General features: G+C 46.9%; 1 protein-coding gene across 1 annotated transcript in view; it reads left to right on the forward strand.

Annotated features, from left to right (window-relative positions):
• Positions 1-14161, forward strand: part of PEF1 (penta-EF-hand domain containing 1) — a 62065-nt gene that overhangs the window by 15572 nt on the left and 32332 nt on the right. Inside the window, exon 2 of the mRNA XM_069622523.1 lies at positions 12506-12809. Within this exon, the coding sequence (XP_069478624.1) occupies positions 12506-12809 (304 nt within the window). The remainder of the gene's footprint in view (positions 1-12505; positions 12810-14161) is intronic.

Below are 14161 nucleotides of genomic sequence, written 5' to 3' on the forward strand. Positions count from 1 at the left end.
TGTCTGGCTAACTATCGCCCAGTTTCCATTCCTCCCCTTTTGGGTAAACTCCTGGGAAAGCTGGCATCTCTCAGCTTAAGCTTCATTCTGATTCTGTTGGCTCTCTCCATGACCACCAATCTGGCTTCAGAGCTGGCAGAAGCACAAACTGCTTTCCTGAACATCAGTGAAGACCTCCTCTACAACCTTCTAACATTCCCTCTGTCGTCCTCCTACTTGAGTTCTCTTACCACCCCCTGCTCAACCATCTCTGTGGCAACCTGGGTATCACCGATCAGGCTCTGTCCTGGATGACCTCTTTCCTCTCTGATCGACCCACCCGGGTCCATCTTGGGTCCTTCCTATCATCTATCTTCCTCTCTTCCTGTGGTGTTTCTCAGGGGTCTAACCTCTCGCCCTGACTTTTCAACCAATATCTGGCAACCTTCACCAACTGCGTTTCCATTTTCTGCTCAAATCTCCAGTGCTATGCTGATGACGCCCAACTAATTTTCAGGCTTCCTTCAGCCACCGCCTCTCCTTCCATCATCTGATTGCCTAATCACTATTCAAAATTGATGTGCCTCCAATGATCTTTGTCTAAATGCCAACAGGACTGAGATCCTCCTCATTGGTACACCTCCAAGGCATTCTGGGCCTTGGTCCAAAATACCTTCAACTATACCCCTGTAAATACCTCCCCTCTCGAGTCCTTCGCTCCTCTACTTCTAACTCCCTCAGAATCAGTCGTTTTTCAAAGAAACGTGCCAGGGGTTGATCTGTCTTTGGCCGGGGCCTCCCTTTGGAACAGCCTCCCTGCCAACTTGAAACTTGAGGAGAGCCATCTCCAGTTCCGGAAGCACCTCAAACCTTACTCTTCGGCTCTTTCCCTCTCTTCTCCCCTGCTGATCTGTTCTCTCTCGGCACTGTGCTCCTGGCCACCTTCTGTCCTTTGCCACCCTCCTGCACTGCTTCCGGCCACCACTTGCACTGGGGTCTGTATATGTACCCATACAGTCCCCCACCCACTCTTCTACTGCACTTATCAGATATACCCTATCTGACTGTCCTAGCACTTGTCACGTGCTGACTGCACTACCACTGTTCGCCTTTATGTATTTCATTTTACTTATTAATATTCTGTTCTCTGCTGTTCTGTACTTTCCACTTCTCACCCCCGCCCCCCTTTTCCCTTTCCCATGCACTTGTGCGCTCTTAATGTCACTGGGCCTAGTAAGATCGTTGTTTTTGTCCTCCAATGTTCCCCTCCCTTTGCCTGGTCACACTAAAAACACGTGTGTATGAGCGCGATATAAAATTTCATTTCTTAACATAATGTTCCTCCCACCTAGACCCAACCAAGACCTGGTAAGAGCATCCAAAACCAACCCTCTGATATACAAACTTGGATTAATACGTTTAATACTTACTCTAGTGTGGCAGCCAATCGTGGTCTCCAAGGCTTGGAGTTGCATGACCGGGCACAAAGCGTTAAAGAATTGCTGTGTCGGCTCGCTCTTCCCTAACCCTAAACTTTTTCGTGACATGCCTCTCCTCACTCTAGCATAGCCATGTCTCCCTGTCATGTATTACTGCTATGGATTGCCCCCTGGCCAAAGGTTCTGTTTTGGAGTTTGCCCCAAGGAGTTTGATCCCAAGATAACCTGTACTCTTAATTGGTCTACAACCTTTGAGCTACAAATCTCATCCGACCCGAACTACGCAGTCCATGGTGACGTATTATGTGAGTCATTGCCCAAACATCTGTCGAGCCACATGTTATTGACCCCTGATCTGCAATGATTTTGGCATGGTGATAGATGAATTGTGAGGAACTCTTGAGTGTCCACGTTAATGTTGGACCTGAAATATCTGCCCTCATAAGGGAGTACAGTGATGCTTGCCCATAGGGATGTCGGCATTAGGTCGAGGTGGAGCCGTGAGGGATGCTGTTATCCACAACCCATGCAGGGTTGTTTGCTCTTTCGTGGTGGGGTCGCTGATAGTGCCTCTTTGTGTGTGTGTGTGTGTGTGTGTGTACGTACACATCTGGGTCCTGAATCATTTGTGGGTGTGCTTCATTAAGCTACTCCCACTGTTGTGTATGTGCCCAGAGGTGGCATTGTGAAGATTGCACTGTGTTGGCGGGGTGCTTTTGACTGTCTGCATCCTTTTCTAACCTGCTAAATGGCTCTTCTATCATCGCACCCAGCCCCCAATACCCACTAAAACCATAAACACTTAATTCCTCTCACCAGATTGTGTAACAGTCATCCAGGTCACTCATGCTCCCACTAGGGGCACACACACCTACTGGGTATTGATTGCTGAAGTGTCCTTGACACAGTGCCTTGAAACATACCTGCATTCTTACTTTTGACCTGCATGCATCAACGCAATAGCAAATCAGCCTTGTATTTTCCCTCTTCCCTACTAACGAAAACCATCTTTCAACCCAATAATCTAACGTACAACAAAATAAACGCCGTAATGGAATGAGTTTGCCTGCCTGTAGAACGTATTTAACAGGTAACTTGTAAAGAACATTCCTCAAAATCCTGTCAAACTGTAGACACGTAAACAGTTTAGAAAGCGGGGTGTGTCTTGTGAGAAGGCACAGCTTTGCGCAGTTTACTTGGGATTGTGGGGTTCTCCTGCAGAAATGAGACCACCATTGTTCTCCCCAAACATTAACGCTGCACTTATGGGACAGAGAGCAAAACGTGCCCTCTTAGCCAGTAAGAAATGCTGTGTGTATGTATATAATGTAGATGGCAAAACATTTAGATGGATGGCTAGTAGCTTGCACCTTGAATGACACATGCACAGGAGAATGTTTACTCCAATGATGGAGGCTGGTGGATATCGCAAGTGTGATGGGAGCTGCAGGGATTGAAATTAAGATTGGATATACAGGAGCTAAAATCGGATCCTGGGTATCAAGCATTAACCAGTCACCCTAAGCTACCACTGTGGAACCAGGAGCTAGTACATGGCCTTCCACAAATCGAACGGACTCATAAGACGCAAACCTATCACTTTGTCCATTATTTATGACCCATTATGCTTTAAATGTCGTATAGATGTGACCTAATGCTTATTTTTAGATTGTCACAAACGCAGAGTTTAATCCACATTAGATGTGTGTTTGGAATTGGTTGACTTGAGGAGCTAAAAGTAGCTCCTGGTAGCTCTTGTGGTGTGAAGCTAACCAGGCTGTTCTAGGTCACTAGCAGGGGCTATATGGGTACCAGCGCCCCTCAATTTCGAATTCTGCAGCTGTACCATCTCATAAGTATTCCGGCAGTGATGGAGGACTGTGTTGTCGCAGTTAGTGCTAGGCTGCTCATGCTTTGAAGCATTGACTAATGCAACCTGGGGGAATGCTGACAAAATAAGTAGGTGGCTTAGAAAGGTAGGCATTTTGTTTCTTTGCATTGATGGGAGGGTAGGGGGGCGTAGCAACGGTGATATTGGTGGTGGCAAGGCAGCAGCTTCTGGTAATTTACATCTTTTTTAAATACTTTATTTCTATATGTGCAGTCCGTGATCAGCCCATATTTTAGCCACGCCATGGCTTGAGCCTCGCCTGGCACGTCCACCCCTCGGTTGCATACTTGAGAAATAATAGCCAACTTCAACCACATCACCTTTCAATTATGGGGAAACCCCTTTCTGTTTACCTCTCTCCATCCACTTTGCTTCCGTAGCTAAATCTTTCCCACACCTTTACTGCTCATATATAAGGGACCAAGTTCTCTTGGCATGGAGTTATGTATTTATTTATTTATTTATTTCCATAGCGCACTTACAGCACTGGGGCATCGAGGCGCTGTTACATGAAATCTTGCAGGAAAGTGTAATTGAGTAGGTTACAGGTGACCGAATTGGTCTCTTGGGTACAAGTGCATAGAAATCGCTGCCCAGTACATGACTCAGCAACTTGTGTCTAATGAAGGTGGACTTGTATCCTTGCATCAACCGTCGCCATGTGTATGTCTTCACGGATCCTAGCTTTGCAAGGCAGATTGTTAGCCGTGAACTGCCCCGCCCTAGTTCAGCGTAATGCTATGTTTGTGGAAGTCTCCTTTCAGCAAAGCCCAATAGGTACCGCCCTTCTTGGCAACCTCATCTGGTGAACCTGCTGTTACTACAACTGATCTTGTGACTCGTCTGAGAAACGCAATCCCAAGCAGGCCATGTAAAGCTTCCAGTCTAGCCCATTCCTGATTTTGTAAAAGTAAGCACTACACTATGTAAGGCCATGTTTTATGTTGTATTGTATGCTTTTTGTTCACGGTAGTTTGCTTTCCCTAGAATATCCTTTTGACCTCGAAGTATTGTATTTGTCATTTATATAGAGCCTTTTCCCATTTTATGTGGTTTCAAAGGGCTTTACGGTAGGGACCGACGTTCTGGTATGGAGAAATTCTCAAAAAAGGCTTGGAATGTGTGTGTATTTGGCCGAGATTAAACATTAGGTGGGCAGGCTAGGCTCCAGTAAGCAACACAAGACCTCCGACATCGGGATGGGGGCTGAGGGTGGTGTCACGACAGCGTGCTAGTGCAAGAGACTCGATATGTGACCAGCGAGACAAAAATTGTCATCCCTCAGGACACCCCAAACCTTCACACACTTTAGATGCAATTGTATCCAATGGATAAAGAACAAAGATCACTAATACTTCTAACCCAACACCACACTGCCACTATCCTAGAATGAATGCTTATCTGCAAACTCTTTAAAATATCTGTAATGTACTATAGCTCTCTTGTAAAACTGCCCTTTGTACCTCACTGTAAGTGATATGTATAAGCAACCTGTAACCAAGCTTTGAATAACCATGCTGCTCATGCGCCCTCATACTCTCAGGTCTGGTGCGCAATATAAATGAATAAACTAAACTAAAACTATAGGTTGTTGCTATATTGTAATGGCTGCACTGTTGAGGCAAGCCTGTAAGGGGCGAAGCCATTAAATATCCTGCTAGACCGAATTTGTTGTAGTCTGAGCTCCATTGTAAAGTGTGTAGATGGGTAGCCATGCCTGCGGCAGATGTCCAGTGGTGCTTTTATACATACATTAAGATCAAATGGAGGTATCTTGATCTTGCTTTGTGATTCGTCTGTTTGAAAGACTAGCTACCCTCCTATGCTCTTCTATACATTGTAGACAGGCTAACCCCAAAGTCTTCTAAGCACCAATAGACCGGCTATCTTATACTGTCTTGGCAGATGGGCTGCCTTTTGATAATGGGTAGGCTACCTTTGTCGCCTTACTCTTATCTTTTTAAATTCCATAATAGGCTACCATCTGGCATCTTCTAGTGCAGCATCAAGGATACCTGCATATATCATTGTGTTATAATGGATAACTTATTAATTGCACTGGATGGGTTACCATTGTATCTTTTGAGCGCAATAGATAGCCTGGGAGGCGGCACCTTGTAATGTTGTTAGCCTAACAACATTACAAGGTGCCGCCTCTCCGATCCAAGTGCAATAGACAAACTATCCTTCACTCTTTCTTCTAAGCTTACTTACACAATTTAATTCTACGAGCAATGCATGTGGTAGCCTTCACAGTTCTTGATATGCAATACATTTGTTAATCTACACAATTTTTTCTATGCAATACATTTGGTAATCTACACAATTTCTTCTAGGCGTAGTACATGTGTTGACCTACCAAAAATCTTCTACCTCTTGAGTCTATCCAAGCAGTGGTCCAGAAATAATTTTGAAGTGTGAGTATTTTACTCCCTATTTTTTTAAGTTGGGAGTAAAATCATTTTTTAGGGAGTAAAAAGTCCGATTCCCAGTGGCAGTATTTTTAATAAGTGAGTACAAATTTTTTACCTGTAAAACTGAAATGTTGTATATTTCGCTTCAAGGTATTCATGCACATGAAAAGGTAACGGTTTGCCCCTTCAGATTAGGAAGTAATGGTAGTAGAGTTTGTTCCTGTGGCACTATGTCTACCAGTGGTCCAAACATATCCATGGGGCTGTGTGGATGGAAGCAGGGGCATTCTCTGATGTCTGTTTCCCATAATTTTATTTTTGTTTTTTTTAATTATTTTTTACTCCTTTTATTTTTAGGGGGTAAAGTGGCCAATACATCCATTATCTGTCGGGATGCATCTAAGTGTGACGCGTTACCTGTTCCCGACTTACAGCTAGGTGTAATACATTTCCTACTCCCCAATAGTCATACATTTACGGTATATAGTCATAAAATCGAAAAGAAAGTCGGGGAAAGAAAATTGAATTTCTTTTTTAATACGTTTTTTATTTGAAATGGGGGTTCCCCCAAACCCCCTTTTTAAATTTTATTTTTTTTGTTTTTACTTGCCGAACCCCCAAAAAATATATAAATACAAAAATAAAGAATTAGATTTTTTTTTCTCGAATTTAATGTAATTCGACATTTTATTTTCGATATTATGACTGACCACCTACATTTCCTACTCCCAATATTCATATAAGTGCAACGCCTTTCCTATTTCCAAAATCCACCCAAGTGCGACACATTTCCTACCACCAAACACCCAAAAACAGCTAAGAGCAAGTTTGTGTTCAGTCCCCTTGAAAGTAATCCCAGGAGCATTACTGGGTAAGGTTGGCCATGGTTAAGGGGGATAAGCAATTGGTAGCAGTGGTAGAAGGAAAATGGTGGTTGGTACAGCATGGCTTGGCCGGAGTATTGCTGGGGCCTGCAGCTGGGTTATTGGAACAGAATTGAAGGAGTTGTCTAGCAGTAGTCTTTTCTTGACATGCAGGAGGGTGTGCGTTGGGCATATAGTTATCCCCAACTCTAGGCACATGGGTAGGGAAATGCTGCATGCATGCCTTCTGTTTTGACGCAGGTCATTTGCCCTGGATCATGAGTCTGGGTAGGTTTACCACGCAAGCACACCGTAGGTTCACAAGGTTTATCGGTCAGGAGGAGTAGAGGTTGTAGACAGCACATTAGTCCAGAATTTATGGATTGCAGCACATGACCAAATTACATGATGAAAGGATGCACCTTCTCCATGGCACCTAGGGCATTCCCCAGTCGCCGAGTGGTCATACTTCATTCGGCTCATGAGGGAAATGTATGGTTGATGTAGTACTTTAAATTGTAACATTTTAAGCTTTGAGTTCAGTGACGCCAGTCGCGTGTAATTCCATATTGGAGACCCCATCTCCAATCAAGTCCCAGTGTCCCTTTTCCCACATCGCCTGTAGCAGGGGATTGTTTTTGAGTTATTCTATGCAGGGCGGAGATTAAGTGCTTGCACACCGGGAGACACAAGGATGGGCGAGTGTGGGGGCTCTTGTGGGAAATGGGGGGGGGGGGTCCCATCAACAGTTGTTGACATGCAGATGCAAATCTGCTCCCACCTTGGCCACAAACTGCTCCTCCGATTCACCATTCGGGTACCCATCACCCAGGAGATTAATCCCCAGCCGCTCCCAAACCTTTCTAATCCACCCACCACACGTCTGGTGCAATTCCCTGTTATTACTGTCTGTACATACCTATTCTGCAGTGTAGTTTCCTCCAGGCGTCTGCTGTGCACCTGACTGGATCAAACTTGCTGTCGTCCACTCTGTCTCGACAGAAGGAGGGACATTGATTCAATGTGGGTAGGTTTGGGGCACACGTCATCCAATGGGATGCAAAGTGAGCTTGCGCTGCCAAATGATAAAGTGCCCTGTCGGGTCCTGCCAACCCTCCCAGCTTGTCTGGGTGGACCATTATTTGCCAACTAACTCGTGGACTCTTAGGGGCCCAAGTTAAATGTATTAGCGTAATTTGGCGAAGGACTTCCCATTCTCAAATATTCTGGGAAAAATGCTGACATGTGGCCATGATTAGCATTTCTGCTAGGGATATTCTGCCATCCATATATGGACATGGGGGAGAGCGAGAGATCCACCTGTCCTCTTAATTGTTCAGGGAGGCCAGGAACTGAGGATGATTATCTGCTAGCAATAGAGTGGTCTCTCCTGCCCCAGATTCCCAAATATTTTACCCAATCTTTTACGGTCTCTTCCAATTTGTATCCCCCTATGTCCTTTTGGTTTGGTGGTCCTCTCATTCGGTGGGAACTGTGACAGGTGGGAAGAAGGAGTGGACTTCTGGTGGACATTTTAAGAATTATTTTATTCAAACAGTACGAAAAAGACCTCTTTCCCTATCACTTACGGGATTACCTGCCTATCTAAAGAAACTAATGGTGCTCGTCTGTTGCCAGGAAGTCCACAAAACATAAATCTGCTAGGTTGAAATCTAGTTCCACCTATCCCTACCCCCAATAAGAATAACTCAAAATTAAGGCCAAGAGAATCTCTTTCTCTCTCTTTCTCTCCCTGTTTCTCTTTCTCTTTTTTTTTTTTTTTCCGGTACTTGTTACAGAAATGTCTCTGATCAAAGAATGTACGTTGCTTATCACGATCTTCCTTCATCTCTTCTTGCTATTCCTTCATGACCTCCTGTAGCTCTTTATAAATACTCTTGTCCCCTCTTTAGGGTTCTGTTTTTAGGGTGGTTTTCCTTGTGGTACTCTATTGTATCCTTGGTTGTATATCTCTCCCAGTCTATAAACTCAACAGTTGCTAGGTATGGTGGGACTAGACTCTCCCCTTTGGCCCCCCCTGCTCTCTCCTGAAGTTTTTGGAATCTTTATTTATTTATTTTTTCTTTACTTGCAACCCCTTTTTTCTCTGTATGCTGAGCTCACACTCTCACACTCTCCCACTCTGCACTCTCTTCCCCTTCTTCCAGTATTTTATTTTGCGTGCGAATACATTTTTAGTGGGTTTTCACAGCCCCAGTCAACTTGTTTTTTGTTTGTATTTAGTCCTAATGACTGCGAGAAGTTTCTCTCTTCATATAATGTTGCCCCAGCGGCCTCCTACTTTTGTCGTTCTCCCCGGTACCACCTTGTAATGCAGGGGACAGTTGCAGACTGTGCAGTCGCTTGGTTAGCCAACTCCGTGGATTGGCTTCTCCGCGTTACTTTAGCCAGCATTCCGTTCTCCGTTTAGATGCAGACTGCTTCCGTCCACGGATGCTGTCGGCAGGCAGCTGATGACGCTCCTGGTTGCAATGGTCTCAGCACCATTTGCTGGGCTGCTTGCCTACCATGATATGTCTGTGATCACGTCACCACCTGGTATGGGACGTCACCATCTGGTATGGGACTCCTGTCCCCGCTCTGGTAGCCGCTTCTATGTTGCTTCTCTTGCCGGCCTTCCAGCGTCTCCAGTCAGGTTTCTTTGCCTCTTTTGAAGGTCACGGGCTCCACAGTTTGCCTTTGTTGCTCCTCTCCAAGGAGCAATCACGTGGGGCGCCTTCCCCTTCGTACCACACACTCTCCTCCTCTGTAATCCACTTGTTTCAGTTAAGTAACCGTCTTTCCTTAAAGAGACATCTGTTTTTCCTTTGCAGGATACGTTTTCTCCAGCATTTCCTGCAAAAGGACAGATCATTCTTCATTGCAGGCATTCCCACGTATGCCGAGATGATGTTTGGTCTAGGGAGTTCCTCGTGGGAACGTGTCCTTTTCTCCTAAGTCGAAGTGACTCCCAGTGAGCTCACCCTTTCCCAGCCCAGACACTAGGAAGGGTCTTGGTGGAGTGGGCTAAACTCAAAGGGGGTGGCTCCCTCTTGGGGAGAAGGGATGAAGACCCTCAATTTGTCATAGAACACTATGTACTTTATTCAATTGGCGCACAGCCCAGAGTATTCCCTGAACTGTACTACTTCATGGGTGAGAGGTGTAGGATTAACCGTAGGGTTCTTTATATGCAGGTAATGTTCTGCTGTACCTAGAGAAATAATCTCTCTGCGGACCGCCATTCCATGGGCACTGTTGACATGAGTGTATGATTTCTGATGGCCAAGGGTTCCATCACTATCGGAAAGGCGGCGGTGCCAAGGGGCACCCATGGCGTGTCCCCCTATGTAGTCTAAAGCTTGAGAGCTTGTGCCCGGGTGCATACCCTTGCAGCAGGCTCAGTGCACAGTGTTCGCAGGCAGTGCATAAAATATCCTGCCATGGCAATTTCCCCCAGTACCCCAAATAGAAATTGCCAAAAAAAGGATCAACGCCTGTACCCCACTAAACTGCTTGCCTCAACTTAGCAGTGACATGCACCCAAACCATTCTCAACATATAACACTCCAGGGTACTGCTGCCCGCGGGCGCCAGATCTAGGGCCGTGCTTAATACTGGACTATGGGGTAAGACCCCAGCGCTAAAGCCAGGTTACCCAATAAAAAGCATGGAACCATTACAGTCCTATGAAACGTTGATACATGACCTGCAAACCGCAAGCTGCCAGCCAGCACACACGTTTACCACTTCAGGTGTCCTCATCGGCAGAAGTCGCCCAAAGCTTTGAGGGGAAGATCATAGCATATTGTAGGTCCTTTTCTTGTAGTCTTTGCTTCACCACCAGGAAGGATTGTCGTGCCTTTTTGGGTGGTTGACATGGGGTAAAAAACTCTCGCCTCTTGGTAGTTTTTCAAGTTCCCTTGCTCTCCGGAGAATCCCACCCCTATCCGTGTAATTGAGCAAGCGTATGCCTCGTATTTGGCCAGGTGTAAGAGCCAGCGACCTGTGGGCCCTCTCCACCAGGAATTGCACAGATAATGGAGGGTCGTGAAGGACCTTTCTGATGAATGATTCCATGAACAGTTATATCCCGTGCAAGATTCCGGAAGGCCCACTACTAGGACATTCTTCCGACGGGACTTTTAGTTGTACCACCTTCACTTAAGTTTGCAAAGATTTTACAGGGTGGTCCGGAATTTTGATTGTGGCACTGATAAGAGTTTCTGTCTGCGTAATGTGTCTGTTCTTTCTCTATTCTGCGCTGCATAGTGTCCACCTTGAACACATGGTTGTCCAGTTTACTGTTAACTGAGTCAAAGCCAGACTTCATCTGTGCACGGATCAGAGTGAGTTATGGCGGAAGGGCCACAGGTTCATGGTCCAGATACTCTGCCAAAGAAGCAGTAGGCGAGGGCAATCCAGCATTCCCCCCAGTATCCTATCCATGAGGCATGCCTCCGATTTCCTCGAGCTGATTGAACTTTGACTGGGCTTTCTTCCAAATGGCAAATGGGGTTGGCGTATATTTCCTTGGTCCATGGCTGGACCACACGATGCTATTGCAGATACTAGGTAGCGCTGCTCAGTGGTGGCTCTCGCAGCCTGCTGGAGTCGTGGGGGGGGGGGGGGGTCGGCTGTGCCCAGGGCTTTTGCATCACCTGCGCGCTGCCCAGGACGGTGTACGGTTGCTCCAGCCTCTAGCTCCCTCTCTGCCACCCATAACACTGGGCTAAGCTGCTGGCAGAAGTGTGGCTGCTATAGCATAGCTTCCTTCGTGTCTGACGCAATCTCCGCCTGATTGCTTGTTCTACTTGTGTCCAATGTAGCACCCTCCATGGTCAGTGGCTGGGTGGCCAGGCCCCTTCCACCCCAATCGAGGCAGGTGACCGCAAGCTGCCCGGTGGCACCTTTGGGTTCCCGAGTCCACCGTACAGGGTGCCAGAACACCGGCCCTGCAGCGCGCTCCCGCTGCTCATCTCTCTGCACCCCCACCACGGCAGGGTTACACTCGCTTGTCCCACGCAAATCCACTTGCCTCGGCCTACAGGCTCCATGCGGGGCTGACTAGAGTGTATGCGAGACTGGCTTTATAGACCAGAGTATTGCCCACCAGTCTCGGACACTAAAAGACCTTCTTTTTTGCTTCTGCTTTCTCTCCTTTGCTGACCCACCTATCTGCTGCACTGACGGGTCGCCTGGTTACCCTCAGAACTCTTATGGGCACCAGGCTCCCCCACGACCTGCAAGCACCTACCCTGCCTCAGGGCCTCTGTGCACTTGGGGGTTGTCTGTAACCCGAGCCGGCACCCCCGGCTGTACTTACTCGGAGCAATCCTGCCCTGACTGCACACCTCACCCTCCTTTCCCTCCCCTTGGCACTTCTCCCCTCTCTCTCCCCCCCCCCCCCCCCCCCCTGCACGATCTGAATGACACTAGGCTTAGTAAGATAAATGGTTTTGTCCTCCCCGTGTCTCCCTACCTTGTCTTGTTGTGCCTAGAAACACTTGTGTGCAAGCACGTTATAAATGACTTGTATCATCATGTAAGAGGTTGCTGTTTGTAAGGAGCCAGGAGGCATGAGCTTGGTCAAGAAACATTAATTTCTGGTGGATAATGAAATCACTAATGCACTGTATATATTCCTTTAAATTGATTGGGGCATGTGTGACAGTACAGCTATATCACTAGTGCCCTTCCAGTAATTTCACCCGGCTTCAGTAGATGGGTGGTGGGGAGATATCGGTTTATTTGGCAGTGTTAATTGTCCACGTTGCCATGAATCCAGCCCATAGACACCTGGATGTTCTAGAAGACGTTTTGCCACAATGTGCCTCTTGCACATGTTTCTACACAGCTTGTGAAGTATTCTCTCCGGTAGTTTCTTGCTAACTTTCTCCTTTTTATTCTGTTCCTCAGGGTTATCCTGGATCTGCAGCTGGGCAAGCGCCTGGTGGCCCTCAGAGTGGCTACTATGGAGGGCAATATGGCGGGAGTGCACCGCAAGCTAACTCGTATGGAGGTTCAGCACCTGGTGGCCCCTATGGTGGGCAGCAGCAACCGGGTGGAGGAGCCTACGGGTACGCAACACCGGGGGGGCAGGCACCTGGTGCTCCTGGTGGACCTTATGGCGGCCAGGCCCCTGGTGGCCCATACGGCGCACCATCTACTAATCCATATGGGGCGCCTCAGCCGGGGCAGTATGGACAAGGTGCGCCCCCTGGTAAGCATTCAATATCCTCTGGAATTGTGCTGCTGTCCCTTCATGTCTTTTCCCTCCTTGGTCTCTGATTTCAAGCAGAGAGATTTGTTATGAAGCTCGTGAAACTGGAGGTTGGAAGTTAAGTTGGTTCACTTTTCAGGATGATGGCGATCTGCCTAGGCGTGTTAGTTTGAATTCCCAATGTGCAGTGCTAACTGTGTCTAAGAGCTGACACTTGAAGACTGATACCACATGATCACTCAGACTCTGTCCTGCGGTCGCTGGAAGTCTCAGCTAGAGGGGCAATGCTTGACTGAGGTGGTGTGCTTGTTTTAGCGGACAGAAGACCACATTCTATGATGAACCTTTCCATGTCTTTGCTTTGAAATGCAGAAAGGTTGATCCCTCCTGCAGTATCAATGGGTGGGGATGGGGGTGAAGGGTTTGGGATTGGACGGCCTGGGGAGCGGAAAGGTGTTATCCTGCATATTCCCACACTGCTTTTGAGCGCAGTAAGAAGCTATTTTTGAAGGGCCTTAATTGTAATGGTTGGTGGTTCGAGTGAGCAGATGTTTGCAGTTGTTGGAACGATCTGGCTTTACGCACCATTTGGTACATGGGCATGAAGGTGCCGGATTTGACTTGTTGTGACCAAAGAAGGTGCTGATCTTTACCCCATGTTAATCTTTCAATTCTCCTTTGCTTTTCAATTTGAGGTGATCTATGAACCCGACGTATGAGATCAGGTAACCTGTTCCTCAGCCATTTCCTAGGGTCTGTGCTCTGCGTTTGTTCAAAGGTCTTGGGATCAGCCTGTGTGATCTCCCAGGCCCCCTGAAATCCCATATTCTGTGGACGTTTTGCACATTGGGACTCTGTGCATGTCAATGCACCGGGCTGACTCGCCTGTAGGGTCGTGCTAGAAGAGTAATGAGAGCAAGGCTGCAATCTTGCGGTGCGTTGACGTGCCCCTGTGTGGGACTTGTTTGTCTTGTTGCCCTTTTTTAAGGGACTCCTCAAGTCTTCTTGGTCAGTAGGCACAGTATCAAGTCTTGAGATGGTGGAAACCTGCATATCCTGCAAACCTTTTATCAACTATTTAGAAAATGTGTTTTTGTTTAATGGTTGAAAAGGGGTACTAGTTAATATTTCACTGGACTACGCTGAAGAGATCGAAAAATAAATGGATCCTTGTTTCTGATGCACCTAAATCTTGGATCCTTTACTGACAGATTGGCTCAAAGACAACTAGATCGATATAACGATTGATTGCATTTATTCTGGTACTGCTTCCTTTGATCAATGCTGCCTGTACCCGAAGCTAAAGGTTGACTCTTTAAACTATAGATTGCAGGGCTTGAAATTGGGACTGG

This window comes from Ambystoma mexicanum, chromosome 11 (genome assembly GCF_040938575.1).
Source record: "Ambystoma mexicanum isolate Mex_15411 chromosome 11, UKY_AmexF1_1, whole genome shotgun sequence".
NCBI lineage: Eukaryota > Metazoa > Chordata > Amphibia > Caudata > Ambystomatidae > Ambystoma > Ambystoma mexicanum.